This window comes from Spermophilus citellus, assembly GCF_964194105.1.
Source record: "Spermophilus citellus genome assembly, chromosome: 4".
NCBI classification, from domain to species: Eukaryota; Metazoa; Chordata; class Mammalia; order Rodentia; family Sciuridae; genus Spermophilus; species Spermophilus citellus.
The window spans coordinates 135,478,432-135,500,429 of NC_138185.1; the positions used below are offsets into that span (position 1 = coordinate 135,478,432).

The following is a 21,998-nucleotide window of genomic DNA, read 5'->3' on the forward strand; positions in this document are numbered from 1 at the left end:
TCCTTTCTCCTTCCCACTGACATCTTTACATTGGGAGAACCCAGAACACAAAGAGGACTACAATATCCCCCTCCCTATAAAGGGTTTTTGGGGAGGGACCTAACTTTTTACTACATGAGTACTATAATACAAAAGGGGAGAACTCCAGGGTCTTTACTTTTCTGGGGGAATAGTCACAGTGACTACACAATGAAGGGGCATTTCCAACCTCAATAGGCTCTGGATCTCATAGGGCCCCTCAACTCCTTACCCATTTGCTATTTCTCTATCCATTTAAAATGGTCCTCTGCTGTTGACCCCCTGGAATACAGATACCATTCCCAGGAGGCATCCTACCCCTCTTCCATCCCCCAAACCAAATGTATGTTCTCACCTTACACTCCTATTCCCCATACTCAGGCATTCTTTTCCATTTTCAGAAATTATGCTGGCTCCCATACTATTTCTCCCTTCACCCACCCTGATTATGTTCTCTGGCTCCCTCTGGGTCGTGGAACTGCTTCCAGTAATCAAAGGAGTCTTCCAAGATAAATGACAACGCTGGTTGAAGCAGAGAGGTAGAAGCCAGGGCCCAGTAACTCAGCAATGTGTGGAGTCCAAAAAAGCCTAAGCAGCACTATACCATCTGCAATGAACTTGATTTATTGTTAGACTTGGAGGCAGCTCTGTTACAGCAGCTGGGAACTATAGCAGGAAAAGTGCAGGGAGGAGCAGAGCACAGCAGCATGGGGAGGGTGGGAGCTAGGAAGAACACAAGGTGGGCTCATTTTGGTTTCTCAGTCACTTGGCAGAGAAGGTGAGCCCCGATGACTATCAGTGTCTGGATTTCTCAGTCCAGCAGTAGTCTGATGGGGCTGCTCACTGGCTTGCTTGGGGTGAGGTCCTCTCCTGGGGTGGTATATTCACTTCACTCTGTAGGAGTTAAGCTATTGCTCAGTTTTGTCTCCCTCTTTCCTTCCTCCCTCTCTTTGTCCCTCAAGTCCTCTGGCTTGGTCTCCACCTCCCAGATCCTCTTTCCAAGACTTTGGGTTTGGAGAGGCAGCCAGTGTTCCCATTTCAGCTGCAGAATGGCATAGTGAAATGTTGGGGGAGTCACACAAGGCTGGGGTGTCAAATGTTGGGATGTCAGGCAGTGGCTTATTTTTAACCCATTACACACCAGGCCACAGCAGATGACCACATGCAGAGAAGCCAAGCAGAGGATGAGAAGGTGTCAGGATAATTGGAATGGGGTGACTGAAAACTTCAAAGGGTCGGGGAGTTTGGAAGAATTGGGATTGGGACTGGGGCTCTCCTTGCCCTTTTGTGTTGCCTTATAGGCCTGGTCTGGGTACAGCCCTAGGATGTGAATGGTATGAAGCAGGGACTGGGAGATAAGTTCCTTTCTCCTCTCACCAGTCTGTTGGTCTAAAGAGCTTCAAGTTTTGGATTGAGACATTCAGATACTGAAGAAGCAGTAGGACAGTGTAGCAGTGGTGTACCCTAAGACCCCTGCTAGAACTCAGACCTTGGCAGCTAAAGGAATGGAAGATGGAGGAAAGGGTGCAGCTCTGGGCACCTCACTGATAGTATCCTATCCCCACATAAATTACTAATGGAAATCCTTCCAGGGATGCTAAATAAATAGAGTAAGGAGGCCCCTGGGATTGGGGATATAATCTCCCTCCATGAGGGAGGAGGTTGCTGAGACCCATCCTCACTCCCCAACCAATACCAAACTTGGCAGTGCTAGGAGAGGGTTCCACTCCAGGGTTCTCAGGCATCGGGTGACCTCTTATCCTAATTTTTGGCCCTCCCTCATACTATCCCTGTTACCTTTGGTTTTAAGACCCCTCTCAGAAATTAATGAAGGGAAGGGATAATACCTCCCATTTAGCCCAGACCAAGTCCCCACAGCAAGACACTGCCCACCCCCCAGCTCCATCTCCCACATCCCCAAAGGACTCAGCAGTAGCCATTCTCTAAAGGAGCTGGGGGAGTGGATTCTGGGTAAGGGAGGGAGGTTCTTTCAGAACTCAATCTTGCAGGCTGGGAAGGACTCATCCTGCATGACCACAGTGCTGCTACTAGCCAGGACCAAGACGTTCAGTTGCTGCTGCTGCTCATGAGTCTGCTGGTACCACTCACGAGTCACCTCCGTGTCATGAGTGGGGATCAGAGTCACCTAGGAGGGAGACAAGACATACCTGATGTGAGATCATGAAGGGAAGGTAGGTGAGAGGTAGGGGCACCTGATGGTCTCAGAAGTAGCCTGCTGCCCAAGAAAGGACCACATTGTTTTATGAATAGGGACTATGTTCTGCTATTGCCTCTGAGAAGCTTTGAACAAAATACTTCCTTGGCATCTCTTGCTACTCACCTGAAGATTCTCCCCCCACTGAGCCTTGCCCTCCAGCAGGGCATCCAGCACAGCCCGGCTTGGCTCGCCATTGGCAGGGTCATTCCCACTGACCACATAGTAGGATGCACGGACTCGACGGAAGAAATCAAGGTCAGCAGTCTTGCCACTACAATGATTTGGTATATAGGCGAGATCCACGTATACAGGGGAGCCAGAGCCACCCTTGGAACCTAAGGTCACTGTAGAGACAAGCCAGGACATATTGTAGAGGAAAAGTAGTACCCTATTGGCAACCTTCCCCCTCTTTCCCATGGCTGGAGCCTTTGACTAGCCCATACAGAGCCCAAACCCACAATCTCCTCCTTCCTCTTTTCATGATATACTCACTTGGTCCTGCCTTGAGTCCATTGACTAGGCCTTTGGACATGGGGCTATGTCCATCCTTTTCCTCTGCTGGGGTGACCTGGGTTGTAGTGCTGCGTGGTCGAGGGGATACCCGAGATGCACGATCTACAGGCCCTTTACCAGGGGTGGGTGAACGTTTTCCCCGAAGATCCAGACGTCGTGCCGGGGATGCTGGCTTGGCCCGGCCTGGGGCCCGGCGCCCTACTCGCCCCTGAGCCTTCTCCTTTTCTCGAAGCCTCTCTACCCTCCCAGACTCTGAGCTGAGCCCCTCAGGGTCAGCCATGCACACGTCAGGGCGGGGAGGGGATGGGTGGGGGTCTGGCTGGGGAACAGGGGGTGGGTCATGGCCAGGTCTGGGATGGTGAGTTCCACTGACCCCCCCAGCTTTGTCCACAGGTAAGAAGTCCCCATCTTCATCTGAGTCTAGCACTGCCTCAGCTGTGATGGACGGACACTCCTCAGTTTCTGGTGGAACATCAGAATCTGACTGTGAGGAGCCTGAGTCACTGGCTGACGTGGGGGGTGTCTCATCAGCCACAGGGCATGGGCCCCCTGTGGCCCCTGAACCTCCAGCCCGGCGCCGCCCCACTTTTCCTAGCAATCGAGCTTCTTCAGTTGAAGGGTCACTGTCATCTGTGAATGGGGGCAGAGGGGGGTTCAGGAAGGATGGGGAAAGCTCCCCACGGTGTGGCCGGGGATCGGCAGCACATCCCTGAGGCCCAGCCTCAACCTCAGAAGAGACACTGTGGGGTGAGCCAACAGAACCCTCTCCAGGACACAGGGGCTGCTCAGGAGAGAGCAGTGTGTCAGGCCGAGAGCTTCTCTCAGCTCCCTCAGGCCAGGCCCCTCGTTCCCAAGCAGGACAGGCCTTAGCCTCTTCTTTTTCCGTCTTGGCTGTGGCAGGGCCTGGGGGATTCGGGCTGGTTTCAGTTGGGCCATTGGCTGCACAATCCCCAGTGGGACCCTGGCAGGGGCTCAGCTTCTTGGTGGCTTCCCCTGAGCACTCTAGGTGGCAGGGCAGGGTGCCATCATCCATGTCTCTAGCCAAGCTTGGAGCTGGAGCCGGGGCCAACTCCAGTGAAGCTGGGGGTGCTGGGCTCAGAGGAGTGAGGTCCCAGAGGCTGTGGGCAGCTGGCTCCATTCCTGGGTCCAGCTCTCCTGACCCCTGTTCTGCAGCTTCCAGGCCTGAAGGGAAGCGCTCAGCCACACTTGAAATCACAGGTGTGGTAGCCTCAGAGGAGGAGCCTTCAGACAAGGCTGGCGAGGCAGGTCGTGGCAGACTGGAGAGGAGAGGGGCTCCAGGAGAGCTGGGTGATGGGAGCTGGGGCAGAGAGGAGTCCAGGCTGGGGGCCTTGGTCACTTCCAAGTATTCATCATGCCGGGTTCTGGCTGGGGGTCCTGGAGCCAGAGCCAGAGCTCGGTCCCCAGAGAAGGCAAGAGAGCCACAGGGTGCCGAGCGGGGTTCAGCTGGAGAGGGCAGCTGAGGGGGAGCAGGCTGCAATGAAGAAAAGCCAAAGGCTGAAGCGGGGAAGTCCAGGCTGGGTCGGGCAGGACCCAGGTGTGAGTCCACGGAAGGGCTGGTATGTGCCTGAGTTTCAGGCCACAATGTGGGGGGCCCTGCAGGGGTGGGATGAGGGGGGCTTGGGGACTGAGTCTCTTTTTCTGGCTGTTCCCGAGCTCCCTTCTCCAGCTCTGAGTCACTAGTGCTGTCATCCCAGTGACCCTGGACTGATTCTTTGGGGGACGGGGTCCTCCTATCTGGTCTACACGTTAGAATGTTACCATTGAGAGGAGGGCTTGGGCCTTTGCTGAGGGGTATAGGGACACGGGGGGGCACTGCAGGTGGAATGAGGCTGGGCTCCACACTAAGCCCTAGCTCAGGCTCCTGCCTGGGGGGCACAGTGGGACCTGCCAGGGCTGCATAGCTAAAGGTTGAAGTGTCAAATTGGAGGTTCTTGGGTGAGACAGGAGAAGAAAGCTCCTTCTCTGCAGATGTGTCTCGGCCAGCAGCCTCCTCTTTGGTTGAGAGGCGTGGGGGCCAATCCCCAGCTGCACCAAGTGGAGGCTCCCTAGTGGGGCATGCAGGGCCAAGTCCAGTAAGCATCATCTGCTCATAGATGTCTGCATACTGAAAGCTTCTCTCATCAGGATAGGGTGTGGGCTCCCTTTGTTCTGGCTCAGTCTGTTCAGTATCCCTGGTGGCATGGCTCTCACTGGCCTCTGGGACCTTTGAGCTACAGGGGCTGCTTTCAGGAGCCCCAGCTCCACTTTCCCCTTCCCTTTCCCCTTCAGCCTTGCGGTAGTCCTTCCCTAGGGGGGAGTATGGTCCTCCTTCCAACTCAGCTGCCCCCTCCTGCACTGCAGCCACTACACTGTCATACTCAGCTGTGCCCCAGGAGAAGGGTGCAGGAGTGTGTGGCTCTGGAGCAGGTGTAGGAGGAGCTGGAGCTGGGGAGAGGGGTGCAGGGGGAAGGGGTCTATCCTTAGGCACCCACGGTGGGATGTCAGCCAACCATGAGTGGGTGGTGGGTTCATTCCTCATGGGGGGCATGGGCTTAGTCTCTGGAATAGGACTTTCTTGTCCTGGGGCTGAAGGAACCCGCTGTCCAACCATTTCAGGTGGAGAGGTTGGAGGGGAGATGATCTCAAAGGGAGAGCGGGTCAGCTTGTCCTCTTCCTCTGGTGGCAGCCCAACTGGTGACTCGGCAAGCCAGCGCTCCACTTCCAGCCCTTTTTGTGGTGAAGTCTCCTGGAAATCCTTGAAATCTGAGGCCCAGGGACTCCGGGACGTCTGCTGCAGAGGGGATACTTCCTGTTCATCTGGTCCCTCATCGAGGAAAGTGCTCTCTCGTTCCTCGGTGTACCGTGGGCAGATCCCCTGGCTATCCAGTTCGTGAGGGAACCAGACCTTCCTCTCACAGCTCAGCTCTCTCCAGTATGCGTCCTGTTCAAGTGTCACATCTCTGTCCCTCCAATACCTGACTTCCTGCTCAGGAGATGTGTCTTTCCACGCTGGTACAGGATCTTTCTGTTTTCCAACTGGCTCCTCTCTGATTGGAGGTGTTTCTTGCCACTCCGGGACCATACCCTGCTCCTTCCAGTACCTGTCTTCCTGCTCTTGGCCCTGTTCCTCCTGCACTGGACTCTCTTCCAGTCCCAGAGCTTTGGTCTTCTCCAGCAGAGTTTCTCCCTTCTGTTCTGCAGCTCTGACCTTTTCTGGAGATTTTTCTTCTACTGTTGTCTCCTTTGGTTTCATGGTTTTATCCTCCTGAACGAAGCTTTCCTGTCCCTGAGTTTTGCCCTTTTCTTCCAAAGCCTTATCTTTCTGTTCAGCAATCTTACTGTCTTGTTCCAGAGCTTCATCCTTCTTTCCTAAGGCCCAATATTTTTGTTCTAAGGACTGATCTTTCTTTTCTAAGGCCTTATCCTGTTCCTGGGTCTTGTCTTTCTGTTCAAGAATTCTGTCTGTCTGTTCTAGGGCTTTGCCCTCTGTTTCAGGGACTTTGTCTTCTGGAACCTTGTCTTTATGTTCAGAACCTTGCACTCTGTGTTCTACGGCTTTGTCTTTCTCTTCTCCAATCTTGTCTTTTTGTTCCAAGATCTTATCTTTTTGTTCCTTGTCTTTTGATTCAAGTGTTTGATCCTTCTGTTCCAGGACCTTATCTTTTTGTTCTAAGTCACTGTGTTTTTTTTCTTTATCTTTTGATTTTGTGGCCTTCTCCTTCTGTTCTAGGGCTATGTCCTTTTGTTCCAGGGCTGTGACCTTGTCTTTTTCTCCTAGGATCTTGTCCTTCTGTTCCAGGACCTCATCTTGTTGTTCTAAGACTTTGTCTTTTGTCTTCTGCTCTAGCCATGTATCTTTTTGGTCTATGTCTTTGCCTTTTTGTTCCAAATCCTTATCCTGCTGTCCCAAAGCCTTAACCTTTTCTTCCAGAGTCTCACCTTTTTGATGCATGGTTGTATCCCTTTGCTCTACAACAATATCTTTCTGGTGCAGAATTCTGTCCTTTTGATGTAGGATTTCATCCTTTGGCTCGGATTCTTTGTCTTCCTGCTCTGGGGTTCTGTCTTTCAACCCCAGAACCTTACCTTCCCACTCCATGGCAATGTCTTCCATGGCAGGGCTTGGCAAAGACTCAGGACTCTTGGTGAGGGAGTTATCAGATGTCAGATGTTCACTGGGGCTCGTGATTACCCCAGGTGAATGCTTTCCATCCCCTGACAGTGTAGAGTGAGAGAAGGAGCTGGCAGGTAATTTTCTGTCAGGGCTCTCATCTGTGATATGTGTCTGTGAAGAATATACAGTGATCCCATCTGTGGAAGGTGACACTGTGGCTACAATGGGCTCTGGAACAGATACAGGAGCTAGATGGTAAGAGGTGTCATCAGCCTGCATTAGAGGTCCCTTTTCATCCTTTTCAAGGCTTAGTTCTCCAAACTGGAGGGTGCCAAGGCTTTCTGGAGAGAGCTGCTTTGAAGAGATATCCAGAGAGGTCTCCTTGCTAGGACTCTCTTCTGAGAGAGAAGGTGACTGTGTGCCTTCTGGAGAAACCTCTGGCCAAATATCTTTATGTAAGTGCTTCTCTGTCAGTCCACCGGGAGATCTGGGAGTAGGCTCTTGTTTGGCAGTATCTGGAGAGACTATACTGAGGACAGACAGAGACTCTGCATCTTCAGGGGAAAGACTTCGATCAGGAATTAGGAGTGTCTCATCTTTTTGAGGTTCACCAGGTTCTTGGAGTGATGTCCTCAATTCTCTGGGAATGGCTTCTGTTCCCAAAATTGGGCCTGGGAGCCCAATTCCTGCCTCCATAGTCTCTCCTGCCTCCATGGTTTCAAAGACTATTGCTTTGTCCTGTTCTGGCAATAGCTGAATGGTGCAGCGTGTATGTATCCCAACAATGCTGGCAGGTGCTTCCTGGGCCTGTGGGCTCTTGGGAGGAGGCACCTTTCCCTCTTTCTCTAGTGTTCCCTCTTCAGGCCCTGGCTTGACTGACTCTTTGGCAGCATCTTCCTTGCCCACAACTGGTGTGTGCTTAGTGTCCCCCCATGAGTCATCTTCTTGAAAATCTTGGGGCTCAGACTTATCTTCAACCGGGGACTGATGAAAGGGTGTATGGGTGGCACTGGGTGGGCCAGATGGAGGAGGAGAAGCCATCTTCACTGTACTATCATCTGGGCTGAGGCACCGCTCCTCTATTTCTCCAAGGGCTGGTTCCCCTGGACGTAGGGTATGTCCAGGAGTACCAAACACTGGAGTTCCATATTGACTGTGAAGTTTCTCAGTCATCTCTACATTTGCCCTCTTCTCTTCCTCCTCCACAACTCTCTCCCCAGCCAAACCTCTCCCTACAACCTCTCCTCTTCTCTCTGACTCCCCAGTCACAGAGAAGTCCTCACAGGGTGGTGATTTGAAGCCCTTGTCTTCTTCCAGGGAGGAGGTGGGTGAGATGGTACCTGCCGATGGCACATAATCCAAGCCCTGAGTAGCTTCAGTGCGGGAGGAGGGGATGCTTGTGACCGTATCAAGTAGCAAGGAGCTTTTGCCTGTTTCCTCTGTCTGGGGAGCTGTAAGTGAGGCCACGGACTGGTCCTCAGCCACTGATGTGGCAAAGGAAGAAAGCTTGTCACACTCAGTGATTGAAGTGGCTGAGGATACATGCTCCTCTTCAGCCAAAGGGGCAGCCACCATGTTGGGCGGGTAGGTGAGTTCAGTCTCTGGTGCTCCATAGCCTTTGCTTGAGGTGACAGGAACAGCAATATCAGCAGTCTGGCTGGCTTCAAAGGGACCAGGACCTTCAGGCCCAGGGAGGTCATATGTACTTGTAGAGAATCTGGGTGGAGCTGGGCGTTCCTCCGGTTCATCATGGATCTCTTCATCTGAGATAGTCTGCTCAGTCTCTGAGTAACCAGGGATCGTCTCATCCTGAATGTAAGAGACGTGCTCAGTTGCTCCTGCAGGGGTGGCCAGGCTGCTTAGGAATGATGAGGTCTCCCTTTCAGGCACCTTTCCCTGGAGTCCCAATTCCCGGCCCCCAAGAGCCTCCCTGCCCTTTGGGATTACCTTCAAGGCTTCCTGCATATGTTTTTGGTAAAAACCCACAGCCTTTGTCTCTTCCTCTTCTTCTTCATCTGAAGGGTGCACCTCCTCCATTTCTTCTACCTCAGCCTTTTCTATCACATCCTCCTTTACCTCAGGTTCATTTTCCTCTCTGGCTTCTGCTGTCTCTGGAAGCTTCTCTGTTTCCCTCTGCTTCTTTTCCTCCCAGGTATCTTTCTCTTCCTCTGTTTCAGCCCCAGAGTCTGGGCCTCTGTCTTTGCTGCCTTGTTCTTCTGGGAGGTCTGAGATAACTTCTTTCTCCTTCATTACCTGCTCCTCTTGTTCCAGCCTGGGGGCAGAGAGTTGTGTTCCCTGGATAGCTGTGCTTGGAGGTCCCTCCTCTGTAGTATCTATAGGGAGTGGCTTCTCTCCTAGTCCTATGTCCCTTTGTTCAGCCAGCAAACCTCTCTCCTCACGTTTCATCTCCTCAAAGTCCTGTGTGAGGTCCTCTGGTGAGGACAGGACCATCTCCCTGTGTCCACTGACATTTGGGAGTGGTACAGTCCCCTTCTGCACTGGGGGTGTCCGAGGCTCAGAAGACGACAGTTCCTTCTCCCCCCGGGAAGCTCGGCTCTTGTCCATCTTGATTCTTCCAGGGGCCTTGGCTTTGTAGAGAGTCTTACGTACCTCAGGGGTAAAGGGCTTCAGGTCTGGTTTGGAAATTTTCTTTGCCTCAGGTTTGGTATCTTTCCTCTTCTCCTCCTTCTTGACATCCTTTTTCTCTTCTTTCCTTCCTTCATCCTTTTTGAGCTCCTTCCTCTCCTTCTTGATCTCTTTTTTCTCCTTGTCTTTTTTCTCTTCTAGCTTTGATATCTTTTCTTTAAGGTGCTTCTTCCCTACCTTGTCCTTGATCAGCTTTCGCTTCTCTGCCTTCAGTACCTCACTTGACTCTGTCCTCACCCTCTCAGGTTTGGCAGGCTTCTCTGGGGGCTTCTCAGATGGCTCTTTTGCCTTCTTCTCTGTCTTGGCTAACTCCTTGGCCAGCTCTGAGCGGGCCTCCTTGGCTCCCTCTTCTGCTACTTCCTCCCGTTTAGCCAGCTTGCTCACAGCTGTCTTGGTAGCAGCTTTAAGGCTCTCTTTGCTGTCAGTCCGCTGTTTGATTTTGCTAGGCTTCAGGTTAGCAGGCACAGCCCCAGAAGCCAGGTCCTTCTGTGTGGCCACCGGGTAGCGCAGAAAGTCCAGGTGCCGAAGCTTTTCCAGGCCCTCCAAGATCTTATTCTGGGGAGCATTTCCTGGAAAAAGCACACGTACAATCTTCTCAGTAGGGTTGGCTGGTAGCCAGACCACAAGAGCTGTGATAGAGGTCAAGTAGGGCACTGAGATTTCAGCCTCTTTCCCATTGGCCAACACAATGCCTGTCTTGGCTTTACTATTGCCTGCCCACTTTTGCATGAGAAACTGCATTTCCTTGCTGTCCTTGACAGGGTTGAGAACATACATGTCCAGTCGGCCCACACCCATTTTGTGGAAAAGGGTCAGTGGCTCAATAGTGTTGCTGACCACACGGTATAGAGGCTCGGCCTGGATGCCCAAGCGATTTAGGTGCTGAAGAGTGAGGCAGGCCTCCTCAATGCTGCGCTTGGCCTTCCGGGAGGCATCAGGCAGCCGCAGCTTATCGGGCACGTTGAAAAAGACAACTCCAAGCTCAGGGGAGATGAGGTTTTTCACCCAATCACTGTAGCTGCTGGAGCCCTGGGACTGCTCCTCCTCTAGTTCTGCCACTTTGCGCTGCAGGAGTCCATTGATGCCTGGCAGGTTGTCTGCCCCAATGTGAGTGAGCAGCACTGAGTCAATGCGGTCCAGGTGGCGCACCAGCTTCCAGAAGCAGGACTTTCGATCAGAACCGCCATCTACCAGAATGTTGAAACCATTGACAGCAAAGAGGGCAGAGTCCCCTCGGCCACCTGGGAAGATATAGCAGCAAGGCTTGGAGAGTTTGAGGAAGCCCCCTGAAGTGGGGGGTTCAAGCAGGTCAAAGGGGGATGGCACATCCACAGTCTCAGAAACGTACTCGGAGAATTCAGCCACACCATCCATGGTGGGTAGTATGGGTTCAGGGTTTAGCTGGAGATGCAGGGTCTCTTGGGAACTGGACAGTCCCAGGTGGCTCCAATCACCCTCCCCTAAGCAAGACACAGTGAGGAAGGCCTGGATTCCAGGGTCTCTATTGCTGAGCAATTGGGCAATCTAGAGGAATGGGAAATAGAAGCTGATCAGATCACTGAGTTTGTCTTAGCCTGACTCATATTTAATTCCTTAATCTTCAGCTCTCTCCAAAAGTGAAATCCTACCTTTCTGTCAGTACTCCTGATAGAAAGGCAATATGAGACTTTCCCTTTCTTGGATTCCTCTCCACAATTCAAATCCTGTCCCTTATCCCCTTCTTCCTCAATACTCAGACATGAAACTTACCTCTGGGTTGTGAAGGACCTGTGCAAAATTTTCATAGGAGTAGGTGCCACTCTGAAGGATGAGGTCTCCCCCAGGCTCTAAATTTTGCCCACTCAAGATCAGTAGTTTGTGAGCCGATGGGCTACTAAGGAGATGGTGAACCTGGAATGGAAGGAGGGGAGTGGTCACCGATGTGGGGAAAACAGTGGAAAGCACTGAACATTCTTGCCTCCATCCAGTACTGCAAGGACATGCCAGCAGTGTCCCCTACAACACCTTCAGAGTAGGGATGGATATCGTAAGTCAGCTTAGATGGCAGACAGAGGATTCTTGGCTTAAAGTAGTGGCATTGGAAAGGGTGGATGACATCGCTTGCAGCGGTCCTCTTGGCAAGTCACAGGCCCTGGCCTTACCTCAGAGCTGATGCTGTCTGCACTGGGGTTTACCAGGATGATGGTCTCTAGGATCTCACTCTGGTGGCAGAGGGTCCTCTGGCCTGAGAGCAGGAGAGGGAAGAATGCACAATCAGAAAATGGGGCTTAGGGGAAAGAGAGAAGCCTGGTTATCCCTTGACTCTGCTGCCTCGTATACAGTTAAATAAGGTCTAGGAACTGGCTGCTCCAGCCTTTCCCTTTCAGGGTTTCCATCTCCCCTCTTCCATACTGACTGCCTTCTCCCTCCCTTCATCCGCCACACCCTCCGCTGCCCAAGTCCCCACCCTTCTGCCTGAAACTCAGACAGCTGACAAGAAGCTTTTGTCCCTCTGGAGCACCAAGCTCCTGGTGCTGCCTGGGGAGGGAGGGCTCAGCTGGATAGAGGTCTCTTGGGATGATGATCGTTACTAGCTTTCTCCTCACTAGCTTGCCTTTGCCCTGGGCTTTCATGCCAGCAGAGTGTCTAGAAATAAGAACATGGGAGTTTCTGTGGAGTGTACAGACTCCTAGTCCTCTTTTCCAACCTCCTATCCAAAGCCAGAGCTCCTGTTCCAGAAGACAGAGAAACAAGTGCTATCTCAGCTCTTGGGGTTTTACAATTCAAAGTGAATACAGGATCTAACTTAAGGTTCTGTTCTCCAGAGCCAGCCAAACCTGCACTCACACGCGAGTACAATCATTTTGTTCCCATGCCCAAAGTTTTCACAGCTTCTTTTCCACCTCACCTTCATGTCTCTAGGTTCCAGAGAGGCCTGGTTCACTATCGTACAACCCATTCCTTGTGAATAGTTTCTCCTCTCATCCTCGCCCCTCTCCTGCGGGCCTTTCTGCCATGCAGATGGGGAGCGAGGGGTTCACAAACAAGAAATACGTAAATGCTGGGTGTGGTGGTACACCTCTGTAATCCCAGCAACTCAAAGGCAGAAGCATTGCAAGTTCCATTCCAGTCTCAGCAACTTAGTGAGGCCCTAAGCAACATAGCAAGACCCTGTCTCAAAATAAAAAGTAAAAAAGGATTGGGGATGTAGCTCAGTGGTAAAGCATCCCTGTATTCAATGATACCAAAAAAAGAAAAGAAAGAAATGAAGAAAGACACAAATAAGGAAGGAGAGATTCAGGTGTTCCCCAGACCATGGAGAAAGAAAAAACATCCCCATATCCCCTATTAACTGCCCTTCTCCAGGATCACATGAAACACCAAGCAATGAAGCAAAGGAAGTAGCAGGTTGGACCAATACTAAGAAGGATGCTACTGTTCCCAGCTTCCACCCTTTCTCCCCCACCCTCTTCCCAATTACAGTCACAGTGGAGTTAACCTTACAAGCAGAGAATCCAACAGATGGCCTGGGAAGTGGGCTGTCTGGAGGACACTTGTGGGAGAGCTCATAATCTGCTTCCTAGACCCTCTTCTGTGACCCAACTCTTTTCTTTCTGGGCTCAGACAAGAGGAGCCTGGGGCCAAGGCCTTTGTTAAGAGGAAGAGAAATAATGCTAGGATCAGGAAGATCTGGCAGCACAGAGCTATAAATGCAACTGCAGGGAAAATAAACCATGATTGGTGCCAGAAGACCAAATCCCATACAGGGTGTGTTGGGCCCAAAAGGAGTTCAAGGATTCTCTTCTATAAACTTGGGAATTGAGGGAAACTCTGAGGTCAGTTCAGAGGACAGAGCCATCTCTGAGCAGGCAGAAGCAAGGTTTGGGCAGGTCAGATATCAAGGTACAGCAAGCTGCCAGCCTCAAGTAATTTGGATTTAGAAGAACAATGACTCCCCAAACAAACAAGGTCACATTTTTGAGCTAGATGGGGCAAAAAGAGAAATAACTATGGTGCAAACTGATTTGCTTTTTACCACTCTTCCACACAGCTCCAAAGTCCCCAGTTTATAAACCACAAGACCTCTCTGATCCAGTTCCTGTCCTAGCACAAGACTATTCCTCACTGTACCCCTGGGGAGTGATTCTGACTGTCAGCTCCATGGTTTATATCCTTTGCCCCTCTTTTCAGGTCTGGGGGAAAGCCTATTTCTCTCTTCTACATCCCAGCTCTCCCACTGAAGGGAACTGACTATTTTTTTTTTCCTTTTTTGGAGAGGATTATTTTGAGGCAGGGGCGCTTCACTTGGCCAGTACTGGGGTGCAGGGTGGGCTTCGGGTGTGGAGGCTGAGCAGACAGGAGGGCAGGTGTCTCCGCAGTGAGGCAGAAGGGAAGGGGGGGTGACCGGGCAGCTGCAGTTTGCCGCAGTGTGTGTGAGTGTGCGCACTGAGCTCAGCCTCCAGCTCCGCCCCCACCCCCCACCCCAGCATGACAAGTCATTTTCTTGGCTGCTTCTGCATGGGGGGTTGGGGTGGGGGGGAACGAAGAGAGGGAGAAGAAACTGGCTCCTCTGTTCAAGAGCCCCCATCTTGGGAAGAAAAGCAGAGATGAGGTGGGGGTGGGGCTGAGACAGGGAACCTGAGGGGTAGAGAGTACCGGGAATGCAGGGCAGCTGCTGGGGAGGCAGCGCTCTCAATCTCTGAAGTGGCCTCAGCGGGGCCACAAAGGTGGTGGTGGGGGTTAAAGCCCCAGTCTCAAAGCGGCCCACAGGGTATGGGGTAGGGGGAACCCTTTGCAAACCGGTTGGTCTGTGAGGAGGCATGTGCCACGTCTTAATGACCCTTTTCTCCCTTCTTTTCCATAGTGTTCCCCACCTTCCCTTACTTGGCAAAAACTCGCTACCCCATTCACCCTCAGCATAGGAGCAGCTAAGCAATCCAGCAGTTGACACCCAGGAATCTTCCTATTAGGTGCAATCCCATAACACCCCTTTTTTTCAGATTCTTCTGCCTCTCACCAAAGACAGCCCCCCAAACCCTCCAGCACCCTGAGCTGCCAGGCAGAGCCAGTGGCACCACCCTCTGCTGCTGCCCCAGGACTGATGTCTCCCACCCCCGCCCAGCTGCAGAGGTGAACTGTCACAGCTCCTGGTCGCCTCTGCCTGCTTCTGGGTCCAGGATGACCCCCGTGTTCATCCTCTTTTTCCATTCCCCCAGCTTGCCCAACCCGCTGGGCTAGTTCAAGATGCACCAGATTGCCAGGTATCAGCTCCCTTTCTGTTACCCCCATCCCATCTCCCTATCACAGCACCCTCACTTCTCTGCCATTGCAAGCCCATCGGTTTGGTTCTTACCCTGGGGTGTGGGAGGGAGCCCCTCATGGAAGCGGCAGCTCCGGCCTCAGCCGGCAGCTTCAGGGAAGAGTCTGCGGCACTTGGGGTGGGAGTGGGGGGGGGGGCGCTAGAAGGGGAGGGCGGCGCCAGGGCGGGGAAGAGGGGCTGGTCTGTGACGAGGCACTAGAGACTTAACTGTTTCTTTCCCTTCACAATGTCAGTGCTCCATTGCTTCAGTTTGGCTCTAGTGGACTGAGGAGTTGTCTAACAGTTTAAAGAGCCAGGGTGACATCCTATGGCCCATAGTATTCTTCTTGCCCAACCCTGCTTAGTTAAGAAATACCCTTTCAGCATCAGCCTAAAGACCAAAGCCCTATTTGCTAGAGCACAGAGCAGGGATATAGAAGACCCAGGCCACATGGGCCCTCCCCTTTCTCTTAGAAACCATCTGCTGCCTCTTCTCTTAGATGGACCCAGGGAATGAACTTCAGTCCCTGTAGGAGCAGGAGACAAAGAGGCTGGGGGCCCCAACATGAGGGGTAGGTGGGGGATGGGAGATATGCTGAGCTAAACTTTCTTTTGAACCACAGCTATAGACACAAGAGAGAGCAGAAATTAGTTTGTTTTAGGGTGAAGGGTGGTTTGAAATTCTGGAGTGGATATGGTTCCTAGCCTGTTGGGGTGGGGCACAGGGACCCTGAGGCACTAGTCTGTGCCAATGCAGCACAACCGAGCAACCACAAAGGCCCTGATCCTTGGGATTCTTGAGTCATTGGATATAAGGAAGCATCTCTGAAGGGGCAGGGAGATTTCTGCTTTCAGAGAAGGAATTAACAAGGACTAAGGACCACCAGCTCAAGCAAGGTTTTCTTATTATATGCCAGTTATTAATGTAATATAAAGTACTGTTTGGATTAAGGAAAAAATTTAATAATTTTCTAAGGTGGTTGGGTCTCTATACCCTTCTTTTCTCTGTACCATTTTGTATCTCTTTGCTGTCTATGTCTTACATTATCTTGATCCTTCTATTGTTGACCCTGTGTCCCTTAGTCTCTACCTCTGTCTTAGATATACTAAAGTATTTCAGAACTCAAAGGAAGGATCTGAAGAGCTCTGCCATTGACTTCCAACAGAGATGCTTAGGCTCTCACACCCTGCCCTCTCCTCATTAACCCTTCCCAGTCCTGGCCAGCTCCTAAGACCTTGGCACAGAGACTTTCTCCCACCCACACCACAGCAAGGGCCCCACCCTTGCCCCTGGCTGCCAAGACTGCTTTTGAAGGTCAGAGAAGCCAAAATAGTCTCTGCTTTCAGCATCCCCCCCCCCTCACCAACTGCAGTCAGAGAAGAGGAGAAGCTGAGTCACCAGTACTCCTGGGGGGAGGGGGGGGGAGGGGAGAGGAATCCTTGCTCAGATCCGGGGATGCTAAGCAGCAACATGGCAACAGCCCCATTAGGAAAGAAGAGGCCATCTGCAGAGGTACACAATGCAAACCAGACTAAGTTCAGAGCATCACAAAAGGGAAATACCTCTCTTCTGCAGCTTCATAGCTCTTGTTTCCTCCTACCTGAGCCTTCTATCGCCTTTCTGCTTTCTAGGGCTCTCTGGAGTGTTAGGAGGGAAACTTGAGTAGACATTTGACTTGAGAACAAAATAACATTTCCCAACCCAATGTGGAGCCCACCCTTGTTCTTAGCTGCCATTCCCAAGGGCCACACCCTGGACACAGGTCCAACTCACAGCAGAGCTTTCCTTCAGCCCTCACCCTCTGAACAGCCACCCACAACAACCAACCCTCAACCTGCTGTGTCCCTAGTTTCTGCTGCAATGCAATGATGAGATGCCAAAGAAGAGAGACAGGCTAGAGCTCAGGCACAAAGTAAGATCAGAGTCCCTAGATTTGAGACCCAACTCCACCATTACTAATCATGCTTTTAAACAAGCTACTTTATTTCTCTCAGAGCTTGCTTCCTGAACTATAAAATGAATATAATCTTAGTACCATCTTTTAATAATGCTGTAAGGGTTGACTGGCATAAAAGAGGAAAAGTGTTATTATGTTCCTGAAATCTTAAACTTGCAATGTAAACTTGCCACTGGAAGTCTGCAAAAGGTCACTTAGGTGATCAGGGAAATTCTAAATCAGAATTTCAGACCAGATGAATCCTGGACTATCCCAAGTTTCCAGGTAAAGCCAGGAATGGAGATGCACTGCAGAATGAAATTTAAGGTTTTATTCATGTTCCTGTTTTCCCATTTCAGACAGCAACATGGACCCCAGGTCCAGGGACCAATTAGCTGTTGTCCTAATTCAGGATAGCTTTCATGTTAGCAGGAGTAACAGAACTATCCTTTCTAAGCACACCGATGATAACAGAAAGTCAAACAGAAGGTCTCAAATGGGGTCCTCAGGCTGTTTTTTAGTCCTCAAAAATCAATCCTCCTTTTTTTCTTTTTCTTTCGTGTGTGTGTGTGTGTGTGTGTGTGTGTGTGTGTGTATACTGGGGATTGAACCCTGGGGTGCTCTACTGATGAGCTACATCCCCAGGCCTTTATATTTTCTTTTGAAACAGGGTCTTACTAAGTTGCTGAGGGTCTTGTTAAGTTTTTGAAGCTGGCCTTAATCTTGTGATCCTAGAGATGCTGGGATTGTAGGCAGGTACCACCACACCCAGCCAATCCTCCCTTTTCTATAGGTGCTCAGTAAAATTATCATAGTATTATTTAAATTCAGTTTTTCTCTCTTTCTTTCTTTTCTTCTTTCTTTTCCATTTTTCATTTTTCGAAGTGTTGGGGATTGAACCCAGGGCCTTGTACATGCCAAGCAGATGCTCTATTACTAAGCTATATCCCCAGGCCCAAAGTTATTTTCCATTGTTCTAATAGTTTCTAGGTTTGTGTTAAAATGCTTAGAAGCTGCAGATATTTTTGCCGGAGTTATAAAGGAAAGCCCCAAGTCACTGCTGGTGACTACTTGATGCAAAAACTGCCCTTGAAAACTTTTACCAGGCTTGACCACTAGAAGGAGCTGAGCCACTGGCTATCCTTCAGAAGGTCCCTCATTTCTGCGTGTGGGTGGATAAATGTGGAGGGGGTGGTGCCTAGGAATAATTGCACTCTTCCTGTCATCACTGTAGGATACATTTTTTGTCCCCTTTCTCATCATTTTGGCCCAGGTTAGAGATGGTGTTAGAAATGGTGGTCCAGTCTGTGAGGTAGGCAGAAAAGGGTCAAGTCATAAGGCACTAGCAATTGTCCTTTGCCTCCTCACTCACATGAGGCTGAAGGGAGGGGCAGTGTCTGCAGCTGCTCTGAGCTGACTGTTGTTTGTGGGGACAGCTGAAAGAGGAGCCAGCAGGGGTGGGGCTGTGGCTGTGGCTGTCTTGAGCTCTGTGGGGTTTTTTTCCAGGAAATTCTCCACTATTCTCCAGGGAAACAGACAGGCCACTGTGAAAATGTCCAAACCTAAAAAATATCAATATGCTAAAGTAAGCCCTGAGAGTGTATGATCCTAAGCCCCTGGAGGACACCATAGCAAAACTCTTTGATTGAAAAGGTCTAGTAAGTGTTTCTCTATCTGTGATTGAGAATAATTATACAGCTCCCTGGAAGCCTCTTCCCAAGATCCCTTCATCTTAATCTGCAAAAGTGCCTAAGAACTTTGATTTAAGTTCCGATCATTTCTTTTCATTCCAGAAAATAGCTTACTTTCAAGTCTCTGTGGCCAAAGGGACAAGGTAAGAGAATTCTGTGTGAATTATTAATATCAGCAGGTAATCTCCAAACTTAAATTTAGTCATTAATTTCATCCTCTTGCGCTGGGGTTGTAGCTCAGTGGCAGAGTGCTTGCACGCCTGTAATCCCAGTGGCTTGCCTAACATGCGTGAGGCATTGAGTTCGATCCTCAGCACCACATAAAAATAAAAACAAATAAAATAAAGGCATTTTGTCCATATACAACTACAAATTTTTTTAAAAAATTTCATCCTCTTTCATCCCTTTATCACCTTGCACTAATGCTTCTAAGAGTACTAAGTGGTAAAACGGTTGATTCGTAGTCATCAGGGAAAAATGGAGGAAGCCATGACATGAATAACTTTAAATAGAAAGTAGTCTCAGTGACAAATGTAAATGTGGGGCCCCTTTTTAAAAGATCATTAAGAATTTCAAGATAGGGAAAACAAGCTGTAGTCCTTCTGACATGGGGTGACAGGAACTGCACAGTTCTCATTCCCATGAAACTGAGGAGGTAGGAAAGGTCATTTTGGACTCAGTCATTGTAAGTTCTGCTTTGCTTTATTCATTACCAAACATTTTAATTAAGCGTTCCAGCCTCTCACAGGGTGCAGTGATGCACGCCTGTAATCCCAGTGGCTGGGGAGGCTGAGACAGGAGGATTGCAAATTCAAAGCCAGCTTCAGCAAAAATGAGGTGCAAAGCAACTCAGTGAGACCCTGTCTCTAAATAAAATACAAAATAGGGATGGGTATGTAGTCAGTGGTTGAGTGCCCCTGAGTTCAATCCTCGGTACCAAAAAAAAAAAAAAAAAAAAAAAAGTACCAACCTCTCATAAACAAATAAATAGAAGATGGTATCAAAAGAGTAAATGGCTATGGCTAGCTTTACAGGAAGCCAATAACATCAGGAAGATGACAGCCTCACATTTTTTAATTGCTGCAGATATTCCTAAGGTAATGGAGCTTTAGTCATATTAACCTTTTCAGCAGCATCTCTAGAGCAGTTAGTGATCAAGACACAACAAAAACATTTCTGACAGTTAAGAGAAAGAGCAGGAAGAAGAGAGGTGACTATCTACGTTAGAGAATTGAGAATTATCTATACGTGAATTCAGTTACTTGGTGGCATGGATTTTATATTTTATAAAGCTACGTGGTTAAGCTTTCAAAATTTACCAATAAGATGATTAGATACCTGGTACTTTTATAACAGGATGTAAGACTTTCTGTAATCTCCCCTCTGTCATGGAATGATGGTTCTTAAAATATTTTCTCAAATCAAACTCATTTCTCAGACCCAGCAGAATGAGAAATCACCTTCTGTAAGCTTTGATCTCAGTCCAAATCTCACACTGTAACTGGCTCCTGTAACAATAAATCCAGGAGAACCCATCTTTCCATCTTGGATTTGATGGTTCTTAGCCTTTGGCACCAGGATTGTGTCTACTCTGGAGATCTGTTGGTTAGGCCAAAGGCAGAAGTAGAAACCCTGAATCCTGGAGAGTAGACTTTGCTAAGCAAGAGTCTGGGAAGGTGAGTGGGACATTATGGGGTGTCTGTAAAGGGAAGCAGGGATGCAGAAAGGGGTATACAGAAAGGGGAACACAAATGAAAAGAGTGGATTTTTGCATGAGAGTTGATTGATCAGTCAAAATGAATACCTCAACATGGCAACAGCTGTCCACAGACAATTCTCTTTTTGGAGAAATTATGTTCTCCAGGTTCCTTCTACTATCATACCCTGAGTCTGCAAAGTACACTGGGCATGTGGAAATAGCTATGGAGACCTTCAACTTTTCCATCAGGAATCCTCCCTTCTCCCCCACCCACGCCTCCCACAATTCCAGTTCTGCCAGGGAGACTGGACCTCTGCTTTTCTGTGACCAGCCCTCACCCAAAGCACTGAGACAAATGACACTAGTCCTAACCTTTGACCTCTGAGGAGAAGTGAGCTAGGTGCCGGGTAATGAAGAGTCTCAACTGTTGGTTCAAGTCAAAGGATGATAAGTCAATGTTCCAGGAGAGAATCCCTGTGAGAGAAAAGAAACAAAGAGGGTTCTAGATAGAGTTAGTGGGTAGGACTGCAGGAAGCACTTTCAATCTCACATAAGGGGAAGGAAAAGAGGGGATCAGGACAGCTGCCATGATCAGCTATCTCTAAGGAGGATGATTAGTATCTTTGTCTATCTCCTAACCTGCACCTTTTCTTGCCAATGCCAGAGGAGGACAGAGTTTAGATTAAACTCCGTCATTAATGAATTTATAGGTAGCAATTTTCTAGCAAGATTGCCCAGTTCTGGTAAAAGTAGACCCTAAAGGACCTATACTATGGACTGCCTTCCTGGTCTTTACATCTTAATCAGATTCTAGATTCTCCCTTCTATCTTTCTATGCCCCTCTCCTTTCCTCCACCCCTAGGCGACTAGCTTCCACCCGCAGGTGGCTCCGCAGCACTGCGCCACAGGCACAGGAGAGGGAGGTGAGGACTGAAGAGCTGATGGTCCCGAAGGTCACTCTCACGTTGGCTGCTGGCATTCAGAGATTTGACATTTGTATGCCGCGTTCAGAAACTTCCCTGTGCGGTTCAGGGACCTAAAGAAGAAACTGAAGGTAGGGACATGGACTTTACAGGGAATGGTGAGGACTTTCAGGACACTGCGGGAGAGGGGTGTGGTGTGACCAGAGGGGCTTCCGGGGCTCACAGAGTTCCCCCTACTCATGGAGATTGCAGAGTAGCACCGGGTGTGAGGAAAGGATGGGGAAGCAAGCTGTTAGCAGCTTGGAAGGATACGGACACAGGCATGGACGATGCAGGTGACAGGGGCGCGTGTCTCTGGAAGTGCGGACTGGGATGGAGAACGCAGACGTGCGCAATGGGAGATGAATGCAGATGGCGGAGAAGCAAGGGTGGAGATGCTGCAGGCACAGCCAGGACAGCAGCTCACCTTGTTCAAGGTGGGCCCGCACGGCCCTCAGCTGGCTCTCTGTACCGATATCGCCGATCACGATGAGCAAAGAATGTTTTCTCAGGTCCCAGCGTGCCGCCGCCACCGCGGCTTCGGTCTCGCACAGCCGCTCCGCAGGGTTCTGAGACAGCGGTGAGCCCGAGCTTCGGAGCTCCAGCCCGGGAGTTGTCTCCATGGCAACGCCGCGAGGCCGCGCTGGCCGGGCCTCGGTCTCCATGGAAACTCCGGTGGAGTGCTCTGCCGGCAGCGTCCGCTGCAGACAGAGTGAGCGCGGTTCTTAAAGGCCGGCGGCAGGAGCCGCTCATTGGTCGCTGCCTGTCAGAGGGCGGTGCACTGACGCCGCAGGGGCCGGGCTGGGGCACCCGAGCCTCAGGCTCTGCGTTCTCGCTGGGGTGGGGGTGGTGGCCGCCACCTTTAACCCCCCTCCAGTGTTCCAGAAGGTGCTTCCACTCCGACTTGAGCTGGAGTAGGGGC

The 21,998-nt window shown here is 50.5% G+C and overlaps 1 protein-coding gene and 1 long non-coding RNA gene across 3 annotated transcripts; one reads left to right on the top strand and one right to left on the bottom strand.

The window, feature by feature from the left end:
• Positions 1–626: 626 nt before the first annotated feature.
• Positions 627–21,741, bottom strand: MAP1A (microtubule associated protein 1A; the record flags this gene model as incomplete). Of its 2 annotated transcripts, XM_081292044.1 has the most annotated exons (7): positions 627–2,164; positions 2,360–2,580; positions 2,729–11,033; positions 11,259–11,399; positions 11,651–11,733; positions 20,487–20,588; positions 21,504–21,741. In XM_081292044.1, 7 exons carry the CDS (start codon positions 21,739–21,741, stop codon positions 2,009–2,011), a joined length of 9,246 nt encoding a protein of 3,081 aa, XP_081148170.1. In that variant the 3' UTR covers positions 627–2,008. The 2 variants fall into 2 exon arrangements, with proteins under 2 accessions (XP_081148170.1, XP_081148171.1); XM_081292045.1 differs by lacking the exon at positions 2,360–2,580.
• LOC308647707 lies at positions 18,213–21,484 on the top strand. Its single transcript, XR_014021689.1, has 3 exons — positions 18,213–18,382; positions 18,518–18,558; positions 20,977–21,484. It is a non-coding gene; the product is annotated as an uncharacterized lncRNA (long non-coding RNA).
• Positions 21,742–21,998: the final 257 nt, after the last annotated feature.